This window comes from Nomascus leucogenys, chromosome 20 (assembly GCF_006542625.1).
Source record: "Nomascus leucogenys isolate Asia chromosome 20, Asia_NLE_v1, whole genome shotgun sequence".
In the NCBI taxonomy this organism is placed as follows: domain Eukaryota; kingdom Metazoa; phylum Chordata; class Mammalia; order Primates; family Hylobatidae; genus Nomascus; species Nomascus leucogenys.
Window position 1 is genome coordinate 23,761,184 of NC_044400.1, and position 14,878 is coordinate 23,776,061.

General features: G+C 43.0%; 1 protein-coding gene across 3 annotated transcripts in view; it reads right to left on the reverse strand.

Moving 5' to 3' along the window:
• The window catches only part of CCDC93 (coiled-coil domain containing 93), a 100,098-nt gene that overhangs the window by 57,357 nt on the left and 27,863 nt on the right, over nucleotides 1-14,878 (reverse strand). For 2 of the 3 annotated variants that reach the window (XM_030801098.1, XM_030801099.1), the window contains 5 exons: nucleotides 14,301-14,401; nucleotides 5,507-5,543; nucleotides 2,650-2,742; nucleotides 2,312-2,362; nucleotides 1,385-1,471 (listed from right to left, as the gene is read on the reverse strand). In XM_030801098.1, coding sequence (XP_030656958.1) covers nucleotides 1,385-1,471; nucleotides 2,312-2,362; nucleotides 2,650-2,742; nucleotides 5,507-5,543; nucleotides 14,301-14,401 — 369 coding nt within the window. The remainder of the gene's footprint in view (nucleotides 1-1,384; nucleotides 1,472-2,311; nucleotides 2,363-2,649; nucleotides 2,743-5,506; nucleotides 5,544-14,300; nucleotides 14,402-14,878) is intronic. The other variant, XM_003275182.4, reaches the window with a different exon arrangement.

Genomic DNA, 14,878 nt, shown 5'->3' on the forward strand with positions numbered 1-14,878 from the left:
GGGGCTCTACCTGCCTGCTTTTCCTCTTACAATCATCAGAGCTCCTATGTGCTCCCTGTAGAAACAGCAGTGGGTGCTCTATCCAGTTGTCTTTTTTTTTTTTCCTGAAAAACTGGGTTCAGCAATGCTGTGTGGCAACATAAGGGCGGGTATAAACTCACACTCTTGCCATTCAGATGTGTGTGCTGACAGGAAACGAAGACACTTTCTTCTCAGACAGTGAATTAATACTCTTTCCACAATTACATCTTCATTTGTACTTTTAGGATAACAAACATCCTTTTCTGGTCAAATTTCAGACTTTGAGCAGTGTCATCTTTCCTAGGTGGTAATGGAAAGACAGGACACTCTGGATTCTATGAGATTGGACTAGAAAGCCCATGTTAAGAAACACTTACCTGGGGGAGTGGGGAAAACAAAGGAATCTCACCCTGAGACATTCCAAGCTGTTTTACTCACTCATATTCGCTTGCACAAGGGTCCTTCAAGTCTCCCTCCCAGAGGTTGCCACGGATGGCAGCATTAGGCATTTAAAACAGTTTTCCAAAAGTCTTAGGGGTGTTATAGCCGATAACACCTCCAGATTACTGGGGACAATTTTTCCCTAACTATATCACCTGTGCAATCACTTCAGAAGAACATGTCACAGAGAGTCAGGGCAGAGCTAATTTGTAGTAAAAGATTCTGAGAAAAGGAAAGCAAAGCTGGATGCTTTAACAGACATCAACATTTTAGGGGGACAGGGCTGGGGAAGGAGGGATGTGCAACAATGTCCTATAAATCTGATTTTACTGATACTACATCTCAGCCAGACCAGAATCAGTTATGTGCAAAATGATTAATCACCATCTCCCTGAAATATTCAAGGTCCTCCTGCCTTTTCTTAGGATGGAAAAAAAAAAAAAAGCAAACTCTGAAATATGATTTCAGGCTTTTCTTCATTCTATAATCTTTTAATAAAGTAGAACAAAAAATTTTGCCTTGGGTTTGGCTGAGTTATGGGGTTTATCTCCTAAGTGGCAAAGCTTCATTCCTTAGCCCAATCATCAAACTGAGCCCAAGTTATAAGAGGCCTGATAGAGAAGAAAAAATGCTCATCCCATACCCTCAGGCATGAATTTATCAAATGTGATAACTGCTCTGTGAGACAGGTTTTCTCTTTATATTTACAGAAAAGTGGGCACTGCAGGACAAAATTAATTTAACTAACGGGCAAGTGCTGATAGCTGGTTGTGCATGGTAAAGCCCGGTGTGTTTCTGACAAACGTGGCTGGTGAGTTACAAGAGAACACAGGGCACTGCTGGGGTAGTGGGGTAGGGAAGTGGGAGAACAAAGCCATGGAGCACTATCTGGGGCACAGACTCCAGCTGGGCCCCCACCTACCTTCTCCGCATACTCAGACACAATCTGCTTGATCTCAGCAGAGCAGAGTCCCACGATCTGGCCCACGGAGCTTGCGGTGAGACGGCTCTGCAAGCATATGGAGGGAATGTTCTCAAGGCCAAGCCTTGTCTTCCACAGCACTGGAAGATCTGAAACTCTATTATGGTAAAACAGATAATATTCCCAGGGGAAAAAATAATTTGGCTTTGCCACATACTACCAACAGGAAGGGAGAAAAGAAGCCTCAGGACAAACATGCAGCTACCTCCCGAGTCACTGAGCGGACAGTGCTAGATCCTCCTCGGACCTGGGCACCCCTGGAAAATGGTTCTTCCCTTCTATGTCCCACCCCAAGGTCTCACCTCCTGAGGGTCACCAAACAGAGCCTGCAGGGGATTTGGCAGGCCTAGGACACAGGGAATAGAGAAGAGCATGGGAAAGGACAAAGAATCACAGAACTCTAAAATATCTCTTTACTACCACAGGTCTTCCCAGGCCTCAAAAAGAATGATCCTTTCACACTTGGCTATACCTTCTGGACAGGCTTTGAGCTCTGGAAAGACCAACTATAATCTCAAAATTCCACTTCCTACCTAGATAGTGTAGGAAGAAAGCAGAAGACAAGAGCTGCCTCAGCATGAGGCATAACTCGCAGGCCAGCTCCAGCTCTTCCGCAGAGGCCCTGTGAACCTCCCAGCAGGAATATTCTGCTTTCACAAGGGTCCTTCAAGTCTCCCTCCTAGAGGTTCCCATGGGTGGCAGCACTAGGCATTAAAAACAGATTACCAAAAGGAACTCCCTGGGGAAGAGGAGGTACTGTGTATTGGTGAGGGGGGCTCTGGAGAAGGTGGGCTCTCTGGGAGAAGACCCCAGCAGAGCAGGGTGGTGCCAAGTCCCCATCGCCACACCTCCCTGACTCCCACTCACCTCCTCATTTGCCATAGCGGTCATCTTGGTCATCAGCGACTGAATACGCTGCTGAAAGAGGAATGGATGGGAGCAGCAGTGAGTCATTCTGAACACGTACGACAGAAGCAATATGCCTACATGGATCTTTGCGGTGATATCCAAGGGTGTCTTCCTTGATCTCGTCTTACGTGAGCCTCAAAGGCAGGTGATAAAACGAAACTGGAGGGTGTGAAAGGCCTGCTCACAGCAGCTGGCTGTGGGAGGTGGTGGCCATTTGGGAATGCTAGGGATAAGAGTACAATTTCTCCCAAAATGACTTACACAGAAACCTCAGAGGGCCTACATGGACCACACACCTCTTCAGCTGCTCGAAGCTCATCTTCCTCGTGGGCATCAGCTTTTTCTGTAGCTGACAGCCCTGCTGGAAGTGCTGTTTTCTTGTCCTCAGCCTGCAAGGGAAGATGTGAAAACAGCTGAGCACAGGAGATGGAGACTCAGCAGAGAAAGGACAATACTGCCAAGAGGCATGAGTCTGTGAAAAAAACACAGACCTGCACAGCAGCAGCACCCTGAGAGAGTGGATACTCCAAAGGCCTGAACCTCCACTCAAGTACAGGGTGGGCAGGTTAAACTTCAGGAACTGGCAAATGCCTGTTTCCACGTCCCAGCTGCTCACCGATTAAATTCAGGCCACACACATTTGCCTGACTTACCCTTGCACTTTGACTGGGCCTTCCCCCTACTTTAACACTTTCAAGAGCAGATCACTACTAAAGGAGTGTTTCTTCAAACTGCCCGTTAAGACCAATTAGTGGGACATAAAAGTAATATGGCAGGTACAACTAGCATCTGTATAAATTAACACAATAGAACATGCCAGAGTGCTTTGTAGTGAGGGGTTAAGTATTGCTTAGTGAACTTTTGTTTTGGGGGTATTAGTGTGTGTGTACTGAATCATGATGAAAAATTACACGTTTACTGCTCAGAGTAATCAAAACAGTTTGAATACCACTGGTCTGAAGGATGAAAACTGCCTTATCTAACGATCAAGCAGCATGCTCTGGACTCAGCCCCAGGCTCTAAATGAACCACGTCAAACTCAAGGCACCCTGGATTAACTGCTGCCTCCTCAATCATGGGCTATAGGTTTTAAGTCTATCTCTGCCATCCACCAGCTGGGTGACCTCAGGCTTACCTCTGATCCCTGCATGTTAAGGACTTCTAGGGTCAAAAGAGAGGTTTGGTCTCAAATGCCCTTCTTGGACCATCCCAACTCTAGGTTGCTTTTCTATAACAAGTCTATCACTGCCCATGGGAACACTCTGAGCTCCTAACTGCTTGGACACATCTACAGGGGATGAGACTGCTAATTCAAATGTGCCGTCTGACATAAAAATGACAGGACAAGCACAATTTGAATACTATTTCAGGGACATCTCATGATTTTTCCAATCATAACCAAATTGCCCAGTCATATATAAAGACAATCTTTTCAGACTTAAGTTACATATCAAATTAAATATACATATCAAACCCTTATTATATACCAGATAAAACATGATACACTCAAATCCAGAAAACACCTTGCTCTGTAGGAAATCATTATTCAGTTGACTAAAAAAACACAAATGGGGAAAAAATAATGAGAAAACTAAAAAAGAAGATATCATAATCAGTACATGACTAAGTACTAATAACTAATACTGATATTAATAATGTTTATTAAATGTTTACTATGTGTTGGATCATTCTAAGTCCTTTACATTTCAATCTTCACAATAATGCTGTGAGATAGGTACAATGACTGCCCCCATTTTACAGATGCTGTCAACTAATGTACAAAGATTCAGTAAATTATCCAGAGTCACTCAGTGAACAGAGGAGCTGGAATCCTAAACCTGCCAGTTTGGCTTTAGAACAGTGCTCCTAGTCACTGCTGGTGCCTGCAGTGACAGAGACAACAGTCACCACAGGAAGCAGAGGGGGAGCCTGGGGAGTGGGTACAATGGAGTGGGTGGCAGGGGAACAGCAGGGGGAGTGTGTCCTGTTCAAGAAATCTGGGGATCAGGTGGAGAATGAAAAGAGGTTAATAACTAATCTTTTTTTTTTTTTGAGACGGTCTCGCACTGTCACCCAGGCTGGAGTGCAGTGACGCGATGTTGGCTGACTGCAAGCTCCGCCTCCCGGGTTCACACCATTCTCCTGCCTCAGCCTCCCGAGTAGCTGGGACTACAGGCGCCCACCACCACGCCCGGAGAATGTTTTTTTGTATTTTTAGTAGAGACGGGGTTTCACCGTGTTAGCCAGGATGGTCTCTATCTTCTGACAATAACTGATCTTTTTAAGAGGCCACTGACCACTTTAGCTGACACTTTATTATTCAGAAGGCAGTGGCTATGAGCACAGGTTTGATATCAGACCTCTAGGTTCAGATTCTTATTAAGTTCACTTTAGAGCTATGTGACCTTGGACAAATCACTGAGCCTCTCTGAGCATTAGCTCTCTGACCTAAAAAGCAGAAATAAGTATCCTCCTCATAGAGTTGTTCAAGGGAGTAAGTGAAAACATACAGAGCCCTTAACATAGAGCCTGGAACAGAGAAAGAGTTTAGCACCATAACATTTATGTACCTGTCCTACTGCTGACAATGAAGCATCATTAATAAACACATAAATTAACAGAAATCTTTGGGTATCCTTTGTGAAGTTAGAAAAGCCATCCTGATTTACCTGGCTCTTCCATGACTGGCTGTTTCAGCAGAGGGCAGGCCTGTAATTCACAACTGTGCTCTACCTAACATCCTGTTCACATCTGTCTGGAGTCTCTCACCTCAGATGAGGAGTATTCTGGGAGCCCTGGCAGTGGACTTCATCTTCATACTGTAGAGCTACTAGACCCCAAGTGACTGACCCTGGACCACAACTTTCAATCACCCCTCATTTCCAGCCCCAGGAGGAGACTGCTGCTTTGCTCCCCAATCTGTAGAGGTGGCAAGCTAGAAAAGCCAGGACGGAGATGCAGGGGCCAAAGGCAGCTCACACATCCCTGCCATCCCAGCCTGTCCAGGGACCAGGGTCTGGGCAGCAGCAGCCCTGCCACATCCCCTTCCTGGGTTTCCCAGGAAGCTGCTGCCCAGCCTGTGAGTGTTAGTCACAGGTGAAGGGAGTCACTTCCATCTCTCAAGTATTCTTTTATTATCAATGTTTTTCTTACCTTCTCCATTTTGCTCTGGCGGCTAAATCCATATCTCCTGCAGGCCACAAAAAAGGAGTTTAATTACTACTTAAAAAATTACAATAAATTCAGTGAAATGCATTTTGGTTGACTTTTTACATGAAAAACATCAAGAGAATGTATGCCATTTGGTGACTTGAGAAAATGTTACAAGTGCCTAAATTACAAACATATTCCACTGTCTTTTTAATAAAGGGCCAGCCACCCTACTTGCTATGCAAATACTATAATGTAAATTGGAACTCTCAGACAGTATAAAGTGCAACATTTTCCTTAAGTGCAATTATGACTTTTTGAATCAGCAACTGCATTTCAGAGCCACAGTTTAAGCTAAAAGCCTTAAAAATATCTATACAAACAACTGTAAATGTGTTTCCTTAAGCCAAACATGCGCTTCAATGGCTACTTCCATAACTTAGAGTCTAGCACACTTTTTATTCCCAAACATAATCCAAGCATGATGCCAATAATGTGTACTCACTTCACACAACCTTAAATTTAAAAAAAAAACACAAAAACACAATTCAGTTTCAAGTAGTTTATTTTCTGGCTCTAATTAATCTATTTTTTTTTATTATTATTATACTTTAGGTTTTAGGGTACATGTGCACAATGTGCAGGTTTGTTACATATGTATCCATGTGCCGTGTTGGTTTGCTGCACCCATTAACTCGTCATTTCTCAAAAGAAGACATTGATGCAGCCAAAAAACACATGAAAAAATGCTCATCATCACTGGCCATCAGAGAAATGCAAATCAAAACCACAATGAGATACCATCTCACACCAGTTAGAATGGCCATCATTAAAAAGTCAGGAAACAACAGGTGCTGGAGAGGATGTGGAGAAACAAGAACACTTTTACACTGTTGGTGGGACTGTAAACTAGTTCAACCATTGTGGAAGTCAGTGTGGCGATTCCTCAGGGATCTAGAACTAGAAATACCATTTGACCCAGCCATCCCATTACTGGGTATATACCCAAAGGACTATAAATCATGCTGCTATAAAGACACATGCACACGTATGTTTGTTGCGGCACTATTCACAATAGCAAAGACTTGGAACCAACCCAAATGTCCATCAATGATAGACTGGATTAAGAAAATGTGGCACATATACACCATGGAATACTATGCAGCCATAAAAAATGATGAGTTCATGTCCTTTGCAGGGACATGGATGAAACTGGAAAACACCATTCTCGGTAAGCTATCGCAAGGACACAAAACCAAACACCGCATGTTCTCAGTCATAGGGAATTGAACAATGAGAACACATGGACACAGGAAGGGGAACATCACACTCCAGGAACTGTTGTGGGTTGGGGGAAGGGGGGAGGGACAGCATTAGGAGATATACCTAATGCTAAATGACGAGTTAATGGGTGCAGCAAATCTGTTTTTTTTAAAAAGCAAGTATAACAATGCAAAATCCATTCAACCCCCAACACAAAACAAAATGCAAACCACCCAGCCTCATACACCTTTAAGTGATTTGTAAGAAAATAGAGTTAATGCAAACATTTAAGAAGAACAAATTGAGCCGGGCGTGGTGGCTCACGCCTGCAAAGTGCTGTAATCCCAGCACTTTGGGAGGCTGAGGCGGGCCTATCACCTGACGTCAGGAATTCGAGACTAGCTTGGCTAACATGGTAAAACCCTGTCTCTACTAAAAATACAAAAAGTAGCTGGGCATAGTGGCACACGCCTGTAGTCCCAGCTACTTGGGAGGCTGAAGCACCAGAATCACTTGAACCCAGGAGGCAGAGGTTGCAGTGAGCCGAGATCATAGCATTGGACTCCAGCTTGGGTGACAGAGCAAGACTCTCTCTCAAAAATAAATAAATAAAAATAAAGAACAAGTTTAAGGCTACTCTCTGCCTCACTTCTTGGTTGTGTGCTCACCTGGTCTTGGTCCTCCAGCTTCACTCCCCACACTCTTCCTGCCCATTCCTTGTCCAACTTCTGCACTGGCCTGATGCACATTTATCAATGGCAGGCCTCTTCCCTCAGGAGAAAACAGAACCTCCTCAGGAGCCTCATAAAGCCTCTCTTCCATGGCTCAGCCTAACAAGTGTTTCACCTCACCACCAGCAGCACTTTCTGTGTTCCTATTACACTTAGTACCTGAACAGAGAGCTCTGAACAAACTAAGCTGTTCCCTTCTCTCCCCTGCTTCCCTACTCACCCTCCACTCCTCAGCTCTAAAGCCTCCTCCCCTGTGAAGCATCCCCCACGCACAGGTGCTCAGCCTGGCCTATCCATCCCTGCATCTATTCATGCTCCTCTCACTTCCCAGATGGTGATTACATGTAACTGTTACTTATCTGTATCATTCTCCTGAGGGCAAAGATTCTACCTTTATATCTGGTTTTTCCAATATTCACTGAACAAACAAACTAAACATAAGTGAAAAAATGCAAAAATCAAGAAGCCAAAAGTATCATCTGACCTTGCAACAGATTGTCATATAACTGGGGAGACCAAAAAGTCACTGCTGGGCAGTGTGCCCACCCTTTAGAAATAAACCTGTAGGTCCAAAGTGTAGTCCAAGGTTAAATTTTGGCTATCCACACGAATTCTGTAAAGGACCTTATGGCAGAGTCCGTGGACTGGCTTAATATCTATTGCATCTTCTAGTACTGCAGAGGCTGGAAAAGAGACTATTTTCCATACTCCCTTGCACCTAGGGTTCTGAATACTATTAAGGTTCCACCAATCAGATGCACTTGCTAGAGTTTTCAATATGGAACAGTTAAAAGGAGGAAAGAGGGAAGCATAAAGGATCCATTGTGTTGGTGTGGATCACAGCAGAAAACAGCCAGGTTCTGGGGCTAGCAGCTATCACAGTGGCTTCTTGGTTTTTCAGAGCTCCCTAATTTGACAGAAGCAGCGTGGTTTCCTTCCTTGTCAAGCCACTATAGCACTAGCTTCCCAATCCTACAGGCTGCTAGCTAGCTTCCTGATTTTGGAGGCAGAAGCAGCATCCTGGAGCTCCAGTTCTAATGTGAAGCTTGAGAGCTGACCCTGGCTCAGCCTAGTTCTCATCCAGCCCTGTAACCAATCCCTTCTGCTGAAACTAGTGGGAGGGTACTGTTTTCTCAACCAGGGAACCCTGAACAATACAAGGTCTTGCCCAAGTTTCCCACTCCTATAGAAGTGTCCTTGCATCTTGAGTATTCATCTTTCCTTTTTTATGCCGTTAGTCTGCAGAGACTTTTAGGGGAGAAGACATAAGGCCCTTATCTAAGGCCCAGGGACTTCACAGATTTTCCAGATAAGGAAGTAAACAACCAAATCTGAGTGACTTGATTCCTAGGACGAATCTACTCCTCCTTAAAGACAGAGGCTCTGGGAAGACTCTTTTAAGTAAGCCCTCCAGATGTGAGCTTCTGTGAGAGCCAACGCACTCATTGTGTGGTGAACATAATTATCCGTCATGAGTAATCCTCTAAGCCTTTCTGTTGAGCCTCTGGAGAGGAAGAAATTTGCTTCATTCACTTTTAAAAAAAATTTTAAAAACTGACTTATAATTCATGTAATATAAAATTCACCATTTTAAAGTGTATTGCTCACTGGATTTTAGTGTATTCACTATGTTGTGCAACCACTGCTATTATCGAAATCAAGAAAAGTTCCATCACCTCAAAAAGAAACTCTGTTACTATTAGCAGTTAATCCCAATTCTTCCCTCTTCCCAGCCCTTGGCTACCACTGATCTACCCTCTGTCTCTATGGATTTGCTAATTCTGGAGATTTCATAGAAATGAAATCACTCAATATGTGGCCTTTTGTGTCTGGCTTCTTTGACTCATGAGAATATTTTCAAAGTTCATCCAGGTTGAAGCATGAATCACTACTTAATTCCATTTTATGGCTGAATAATATCCCATTATATGAGTAAGACACATTTTGTTTCATTAGCTGACAGACATCCGGGTTGTTTCTACTTTTTAGCAATTATGAATTGCTAAATTCATAATTGTGCAATATATTATGCAATATATTTACAGTGCTACTATAAATATTCATGTACAGCTTCATTCACTTCAATATCCCCATTGCCTGGCAGTTCAGTGCCTAGCACATAGTAGGTGCTCAATTAATGGTTGCTGCATGAATGAAGAGTCCACATGATTTTCCTAAAGGCCTCATCCATGTCACAAAGCAGTGAGGTTTCCATGACAAAGCACTGTCCTCAACTGCCTATTAACTACTGCCTCCCGCTCCTCTTTTCCTGTTGGCCCTGCCCGTTTCCCCCAACTGCCAGCTCTGATCTGCAGTGCCGCATGCTTCCATTTGCTCCTGCATTCCTCTTCTTTAGCTCTGATTCTTGCTACCTACGCTGTTAGCAGCAAAGAGCTCCTCCCATCATCCAGTTCACTTCTTCATACCCGAGTCATAGGACCCAGTCTTTAAATCAAGGATGTACATTTAGAACAGCACAGTACAAAAGAAATATAAGAGGAGGACACACACACAATTTTTTAATTAGTAGGTTAGTAGGTTCATATGCCCAAGTTATCCCAAAGATAAGCATTTTCCATTAACTAAATCAAGCACGAATCTTAAAATTTAAATTTAACTTAATTAAAATCAAAATTCTGTTCCTGAGCCACACTAGTCGCATTTCAATTGCTCAACAGCCACATATGGATAGTGGCTACCATACTGGACACCACAATTCTAGAAAACAAACTAACTTTCAAGAACAATTACCTCAGGCCAAACTAAGATGGTTATCTATTTGGAATACAAAACAAAAGAGGGACATAAAAAGCCCTAAATACCAAGGACTGTGAACTTCATTCTTTATTCATTTGACAAGAACTTACTAAATACCTTTTATGAGCATGTCATAGGCCTTATCATCATAGGAGACACAAACAGGTTGGGAGAGAGATGTCGTATTTTATTTACTAACTACAGAATGCTGGCATTAGCCTATTCCTTAGTATTCAAGGCCTAACTTTGAGTTGCCTAGAATGACTTCAAGAACTCAAAATTAGGCTTTGAATACTGAGGAATAGGCTAACTCCAGCATTCTGGTGGCTGTGCTCCAAACCTCCTCTTGCAAGTCAAATATATGGCACATAAAATGCATTTCCCCAGAGTAGCAGTTTCATAGCACGGTTAGGTGCTTAAGTTAGCCTCTCAAAATTGACTGAACCCATAACAAAACTGAAATATTATAGGTGTGCAATTTTGTTTACATCCAAAATCAAAACTATGAGTCTTGTTTTCCTAACACCATTAACACTTAGAAAAATATACCCAAACCATGTTTTTAACAGATAAACAGTCCTTAAGGCCTTCAGCATAGTTGACAAGGTTCGTAATTCACCTTTATTTAAGCAACTGAGAGTCAAAATAGGGGGAAGGAGATGGAATGCAGACCTAAAAGCCAAAGGGCACTGTGGGTGTAACACTGATGAGTGACCTTCAACCCCAGGGAAGAAACACTGATTTCAGACCTTCTTGCTCTAGAAGTCAAAATACTTTCCCCCTGACAAGAGGTAAGATAAGGTAGAAAACAGAAACACTGGCAGAGATATCTGGACTCCTAAAGCTGTGATGCCATACTGTAGTGGGGGGTGAGTGAGGAAGTCAGGAATGCCGCAATGTTAAAGTGAAAGGGAAGATGGAGCAAAGTGAGTCCCAGGGCCAGCAGCGGGCCAGCCTTGTTTGACAGGGGTCGGGGGGAAAAGGCCAGAGGGTGAGACTTCCCATACACATGCTAGAGGGAGGGCTAGTGTGAAGGGTAATAAGGGAAGGAGTCCATGGGCTGTTGCCCCCAAATATGGCACCCTAATATGCTGAATAACTTGAATTAAAGGCACTTGAAGGTCACGTTAGAACAGGGTTTTTTCTCTTATCTGTATAAAGACTGGACCCATTAAAGAAAACACAAGTGTCTTCCATCCACTCCCTGAAATCTCATTATCTACCACAGAGCAAGAGACTGAAAATTAAATACCATACCTAGAACCCAAACCATGGTCTGTTTCCCATCCCATTCAATTTCCAGAAAGTCATCTATTAACCACGGTCTGATTCATTTCCCCTAAACATCATTTACTACCCCTCCAACTGGCGTATTTCCCCATCTGCCTTCCCCTGTGAAGAAGGATATATACACATCTGGACATCACCGTGTTACTGGGTAGTCACACTTCTGTGGTTTTCCCCCCACACAATAATAAATTATGTATGCCATTTTCTCCTGTTAATCTGCCTTTTGTCAGTTCATTTTCAGTGAACCTTCAGAGGGCCAAGGGGAAGCCTCCCCTCTTTACTCATACATAAACACACAAGGACAAGGAGAACTGTAAGGGGAAAAGGTCATACCTGAAGGCATTTGAAAACTGAACTGTTGCTGCTAATAATGATGATTATAATAAGGAGAATGATGACAGCAGCCAGTGGTTAACATTTACTGTTTTCTACATTGAACAAACTGCTCAAAATTTTATATATATATATGTATTGTCATATAATCCTCACTTAATGGGAAAGATCTCCATGCAGTGGAGAGTGCTGAACAGAACCTAGAGGAAACAGACCGCCAGAAAGGAAGGGAGAAGCCTTCCTAGGGAGGTGGAATAGAACACACACTTGTTGGGGCTGTACATTTTATCTGATTTGCTCTGTCAGTTTTAATAACCATTCTCTTCTTACTTAGTTTCAGACCAAAGAATAGATATGGCCAGTCTTCCTAAAACTCAGAGCCTAAAAATATACTCTCACTGAAGGCTCAAACAGTATTTGCAGACAATGATAATGACATGCTTTTGAAGTTCAAGGCACCTTAGCTGAAGTGCCAATCTGAGCCTCTTAATAGTTTATGACCTTAAGCAAGTCATTTTTTAACCTTTCTGAATGTTGTCATTATTAGTCTCAAAGAGGAGAATGAGCTAAATATACTATCAGAATGTCCTAAGTACCCACTACTCCACCTGCCACAAACTTAGCCTCTCCTTGCCAAAAAAGCTAAAAAAACAAGATAAAATCTCTCTCCCACCCCAAAAAACCCCAAAAACCTAAAACCTTCAGGAAATGCCCACCCTAGCCTTAGAAATTAGCAGAAGGCAGCATGACCATACCAATAGGAACCAGGATTGATATCAAGACACTGCTCTTTCTCACTCTCAGAGTTTGAGAAGAGTCAAGCAAAATCTGTCTTGCTTCCTTTCCTAAAGAGGCCAAGCCAGATTCTCACCTCAAACTGCATCAATCACTCCTGATGACAGGCAGGAAGGTTCTGAACTTTCCCAGCCTTCAGATGGTGATACTAGCTACTATCTACAACATATATGCAAAAGATCCCATTTGAACCTGAGAATTTCAGAACAAGAATATTGTTCTAGAATTTTGTCAACATGGTCTCGGCAAGGTGGACAATTTACTGAATTTCTAACTCCTTTTCACCCTCAGGAAAATCCTATTTTCCATGATGATGGAAAAATGGATGCATAAATAATACAAACTCACAAAATCCACTACATTCTCCCAAGAACTTCTTCATTCTGGGACACGGGACACCCACAGAGATTGTCTTTCCAGCTCTGGCTCTCCCAGAGCTATGCAGCCTCACCTGCTCACTTACAGCTGGGCATGGCTAGAGAGACTCTCTCATGATTCCCAGGGCTGGCTTCCTGAGCACACAACCCATCCACTAGCACAGGGCCCCATGCTTAGGAGAGTCCTCACTTGGCTGTGGTTGTTGTCTTTAAATTTTTAATAATTAATCATCATTAATAATTGCTAACAAGTTACTTGGCATTTTCACTACATAGCTAGTCCTGGTGATGCCTGACTTGGAGGAGGCATTCAATTCACAGTAGCAACTAGTGAACTGTGGGGGCAGCCATCACACGCAGCCTAGGTCCAGAACTACTTCAATTTCCTTTGAAACAGACTAGTTTTTATTCTTAGGAAGAAAAAACAAAACAAAACAAAACAAAAACACAAGCAATTGCATGCACTTCCATTTGGAAACTAGAATAATTAAATCTAATTTCCTGCTGGTTCTCTCTGGTACCCTAGAGGGCAGGCAAAGCCATCAGATGCTCGCTTAGGGAAACACCAGTGGCAGTGCAGTTAGTTCCAGCCACCCCACAAGGGTTGGGCTGTGAGGCAGAGCAGCACACAGGAGCCTCTCCCAACACAAAGGAAACACAAGGAGACTTACATCAAGGAATCAGTTACCCTAAGAAGAGAATGCGTGACATAAAAGAAGGTTAATACCCAGTGACAACCAAAAAATTCAATAGGGAGAAGCATGTCCTTGCACTTTTTTTTTTAAGTAAAAACTAAGGATATAAAATAACATATATATTTTTTTAACTAGAGATGTTTTTAAGAAGTGACAAAATTACTTCTAAGTTCTTCATTTTCCTAGTTAGGACAATATTCACAGGAAATTGAAATTATTATTCTAACAAAGTGAAATCACTGAAACTGCTTTCATTTACCTGAAGATTTTAACAAACAGGGGCATGCAGGACAGAGTACCTCAGCCTCTGTAAATGCCTGGAACACCCCAACTCCCAAAGGAAGGCAGAGCCAGGTGCATATTTCCAGAGAGGAATTACAAAGGACGCCCACAGAAACAGGTAATTCATTACCAGAGAAAAGTCCCTGATGTTGGAAATCTCATGGCTGAAGGCAGAAACTCAATCAGGTAGAAGCTAGTCAAGTTAATCCAAATGAAGCAACTTAAATTAGCTTTTCTTTTAAAAGAGACACCTAGACTGGGTCCCACTCATTACCTGCCGTATTCTAAAAGCGTAGCATGGATTCGAGATTCTTCATCAAGCAGCTCCTCTGCTCCCTGGTGGCGTTTGTATTTCCGACGGGGCTTGTATACTTCCTAAGTGGATGAGACAGCCAAGTTACTGAGTGTGAGAAGGCTCTCCTCCTGAATTGGCTGCTGGATGCCTCCAGCCATGGGGTATATTCCTTTTTTTTGTTTGTTTGTTTTTGTTTTTAAGACAGTCTCACTCTGTCGCTCAGGCTGGAGTGCAGTGGCGCGATCTCAGCTCACTGCAACAGCTCTGCCTCTACCATGGGGTATATTCTAAACTTATATACATGCACATATATATATCCTAAACAAAATACGTGGCATGTAGTAAGTAATCAATAAATGCAGGTCTTCAGCCCCGATGAAGCGGTTTGCCATGCTACCCCAAATGAATGTCCTTCTTGACTGCTAAGCTGGCTGTCAAATAATACCCTAGTAACATCTGCTCAGGGCTCTGGGTGCAGGTAGGCAGCTGCTATGCCAGCAAGGTATTCAGGCTGCTCGTCCCCACATCTCTCTTCTTCCCTACTACCCGGGTTTACT